Raw genomic sequence first — 3,982 nt, forward strand, 5'->3', positions numbered from 1 at the left:
GTGCCCCCCGCCAGAAAGAGACAGAGAGAAAAAAAAAAAAAAAAAAGAAATCACACCCCTCGCCCAGGGGGAGATGGTCATGCTGCAATCCCTTTTCCTCCATTCTCCTCTTGGGATCTTGGACACGCACACACACATGCCCAGCGTGAGTTTAAGTCACCGGGTCTGGGACTCAGACCGTGGTCAACTACGTGGGAGTTCAGTGACATAGCCATTATGCCAACTGCTGGTCCCAGTATATGTATATTTTTTATGATGGACACTTAAGTTGAGTCCATATCTTGACTATTTTGAGTGATGGTATAATTAACCTGAGAGTGCAGATATCCCTTTGACATACATATTAGGTATCTTTTGGGTATGTACTTAGTGATACAATTACTGAATCATATGGTAGTTCTAGTTTTAAGTTTTTGAAGACTCTCCATCTGTTTTCTCTAGTGATTGCACCATTTCACACTTTAAGGGTTCCGATTTTTCTACATCTAGACCAACATTTGTTATCTTTTGTCTTTTTATAATAGCCATTCTAACAGGTGTGATAGGACATCTCATGGTTTGATTTGTGTTTCCTTGATGATTAGTGATGTTGAACATTTTTTTCATATACTTCTTGGACATTTGTATTTCTTTTGAGAAATGGCTCATCAGGTCCTTTGCCTATTTTTAAATCAGATTATTTGTTCCTCAGTATTGATCTGTTTGATTTCTTTATATATTTTGATATTAACACCTTATCAGATGTATAGTTTGCAGATAAATTCTTCCATTCCATAAGTCATCTCTCCACTCTGTTGTTTATGCCCTTTGCTGTGTAGAATGTTTTTAGTTTGATTAAATTAATTTGACTGTTTTTGCTTTGAGGGTAATATCCAAAAAATATTTGCACAGATCAGTGTCATTACCTTTTTCCTTATGTTTTCTTCAAGGAGTTTTACAATTTCAGGTCTTACATGTACGTCTTTAATCCATTTAGGGTTGATTTTTGTATACTGAGTTAGACGAGGTTCTAAATTCATTCTTTTGCACATGGATATCCAGTCTCCTAACACCGTTTAATTAAGAGACTGTCTTTTCCCAATTGGGTGTTCTTGGCATTTTTGTTAAAAATCAGTTCACTATACATGCATGGGTTTATTTTCATGCCTCTGTTCTTTTCCATTAGTATATGTGTTTGTTTTTATGACAGTACCATACTGTTTGATTATGATAGCTTTTTTAGTAGATTTTGAAATAAGGTAGTATGACACCCTTGACTTTGTTCTTTTTGTTCAATATGGCTTCTGTTGTTTGGAGTTTTTTGTGATTCTATATGAATTTTAGGATTGATTTTTCTATTTCTGTGGAAAATGTCATTGAATTTTGCTAGGGAGTGTATTGGACCTGTAGATAACTTTGGTTATCATGGACATGTTAACAATGTTAATTCTTATGGTCCATATACATTCTTCGGTTTCTTTTATCAATGTTTTATAGTTTCAGTGTACAAATCTTTCATCTTCTTGGTTAAATTTATTCCTGAGTGGCCCAACTATGTGGCACAAACAGTAGGGGTGCTGCTACATGATGTTGGAGACCATGTGGAAAGGCTTTACATTTGTATCTTGGACCTATTTCAGCACACTGGGCATTCGTGTGATCCTGGCTGGCTATAGGGTTTAGGGGAGGAGAATAGCATGAAAACTATCAGGGGTGCATCTCTCTGTATTGTCCTCTCTCTTGAGAAATTTAAATATTTTTATTTCTAATTATGTTATATATTTGTTTGTTTTGCTATCGTAAACAAAATTGTCATGGTAAATTTAAATATTTTTATTTCTAATTATGTTATATATTTGTTTGTTTTGCTATCGTAAACAAAATTGTCATGGTTTCTTTTTCAGATAGTTTACTGTTAGCATTTCTACTGCTTTTTGTAGTTGATTTTGTATCCTGCAACTTTACTAAATTTTTTGATTCCTTTATCATTATACAATGACCTTCTTTATCTTGTTTTACAGTTTTTGACCTAATATCTATTTTATTTTATATAAGTATAGTACCCTGCTCTCTTGTGGCTTCCATTTGCATGGAATATCTTTTTACATCTTTTCACTTGCAATCTATGTGTATCGTAGAGTGAAGTTAATTTCTGGTAGGCTGTATATAGTTGGGTCTTATCTTTTTTTTTAATCCATTTAGCCGCTCTTTTGATTGGACAATTTAATCCTTTTACATCCGAGGTCATCATTAATAGATAAGTCCTTACTAATACCATTTTATTAATTGTCTGGTTGTCTTGTGGATCTTTGGTACTTTTCTGGCTCTCTTGCTATCTTTCTTTGTTATTAGGTGATTTTTCTCTGATGCAATGTTTTCAGTCTTTACTCTTTTATATCTTTTTAGTAGCTAGTATTTTTGTTTTGTTGTTACATGAGGCTTACTTAAAATATCTTATAGTTATAATAGGCTATTTTAAGCTGGCATAACTTTGCATAGGAAAAAACTACACTTTAATTCCACCCTTCTCATTTTATGTTTTCAATGTCATAACTTACATTTTTTTATGTTGGGTATCACTTAACAAATTTTATAACTATTATTATTTTAATAGTTTTGTCTTTTAAACTTCATGCTAAAAATATTAGCGATTCACACACTGCCATTACAGTATTAGAATATTGTGAATGTGACTGCACTTACTTTGACCAGTGAGTTCCATACCTTTATATGTTCTCATGAAACCATGATCCCTGGGTCAGCCTGAAAATAACCCAGGAAAATGCATAGGCACCCGGGATCTGAGGACCTGGAGGGCTGGGGAGAGGGGATGGCCATGTGACAAGGTCTTACAGAGCGTGATCTCTTGTGCGCATGCATGCACATGCACTATCAGTAAAAAGAAGAATCCTCCTGTGCCATAAATGTAGAACTAGGATGGATCCTGGGATCTTGGGCACACACAAACACACATGCATCTGGCATGATTTTCAACCACCAGGTCCAGGACACAAACCACAGTTGACCAAGTGGGAGTCCAGCAACATAACTACTATACCATCTGCTGACCCCTACATATGTGGTATTTTTATCCTTGACTAATACCATATTAGAGTTACTAGCTCAGAACCAGCACACATCACATGGTTACATCACTGGACTCCCATGTGGTTGACTATCGTTCGAGTATCAGACCTAGAGGCTTTAAACTCATGTAGGCATGTATGCATGTGTGCCTAATATATCCCAAGAGGAGAAGGGATTGCAGTGTAGCCATCCCTCCTAGGGGGTGATTTCTCTCTTTCTCTCTCTCTCTCTGGCAATTGCAAACAAAATTTCTAAAAAAAAATAAAAGAGGAAGAAAAAGAGAGTCACTAGCTCACTTGCATCTGTTGTTTAATTAAATGCCAGGTCCTTTAGAAATTAGTTTCATCATATTTCATCTGTCTAAGATAGGCTGTTTATGATATTAGTTATTAGTATTCTTTGTAATGATTTTTTTTTCTCCACAGAATTATATTAGAGTTGTAGAGGTTTGGTGGGATGAATATAAAGACTACTTCTATGCTAGTCGTCCTGAATCAAAGGCGCTACCCTATGGAGATATATCTGAGCTGAAAAAATTTAGAGAAGATCACAACTGCAAAAGTTTCAAGTGGTTTATGGAAGAAATAGCTTATGATATCACCTCACACTACCCTTTGCCACCCAGAAATATTGACTGGGGAGAAGTAAGTATCAGCTGAAATTCAGATCCCAAAGTGTGTGTGTTTGGAATGGTAGTCTGGAAGAAGACAGAGAAATGGAAATGTGTGTGTGAAAGACAATTCTTGGGAAAAGTTTGGGTAAAGTCCAGTAACACCTCCCACCTTCCCAGTAGACCACCACAGTTGCCCTACCACCTGGCCACCATGCTGTCCACTGCCAGTCTTTGCCTGTGTGGTTTTCCAGCCTGAACCACTAACCTTTTTATCTTTTACTAATATTCTGTCTTTCTTTCCCT

General features: G+C 35.9%; 1 protein-coding gene across 1 annotated transcript in view; it reads left to right on the plus strand.

Moving 5' to 3' along the window:
- GALNT7 (polypeptide N-acetylgalactosaminyltransferase 7) overlaps positions 1–3,982 on the plus strand; it is an 83,994-nt gene that overhangs the window by 72,629 nt on the left and 7,383 nt on the right. Inside the window, exon 10 of the mRNA XM_027771041.1 lies at positions 3,492–3,710. Coding sequence (XP_027626842.1) covers positions 3,492–3,710 — 219 coding nt within the window. The remainder of the gene's footprint in view (positions 1–3,491; positions 3,711–3,982) is intronic.

The sequence above is a fragment of the Tupaia chinensis genome, unplaced genomic scaffold (genome assembly GCF_000334495.1).
Source record: "Tupaia chinensis unplaced genomic scaffold, TupChi_1.0 Scaffold000179_1, whole genome shotgun sequence".
NCBI lineage: Eukaryota > Metazoa > Chordata > Mammalia > Scandentia > Tupaiidae > Tupaia > Tupaia belangeri.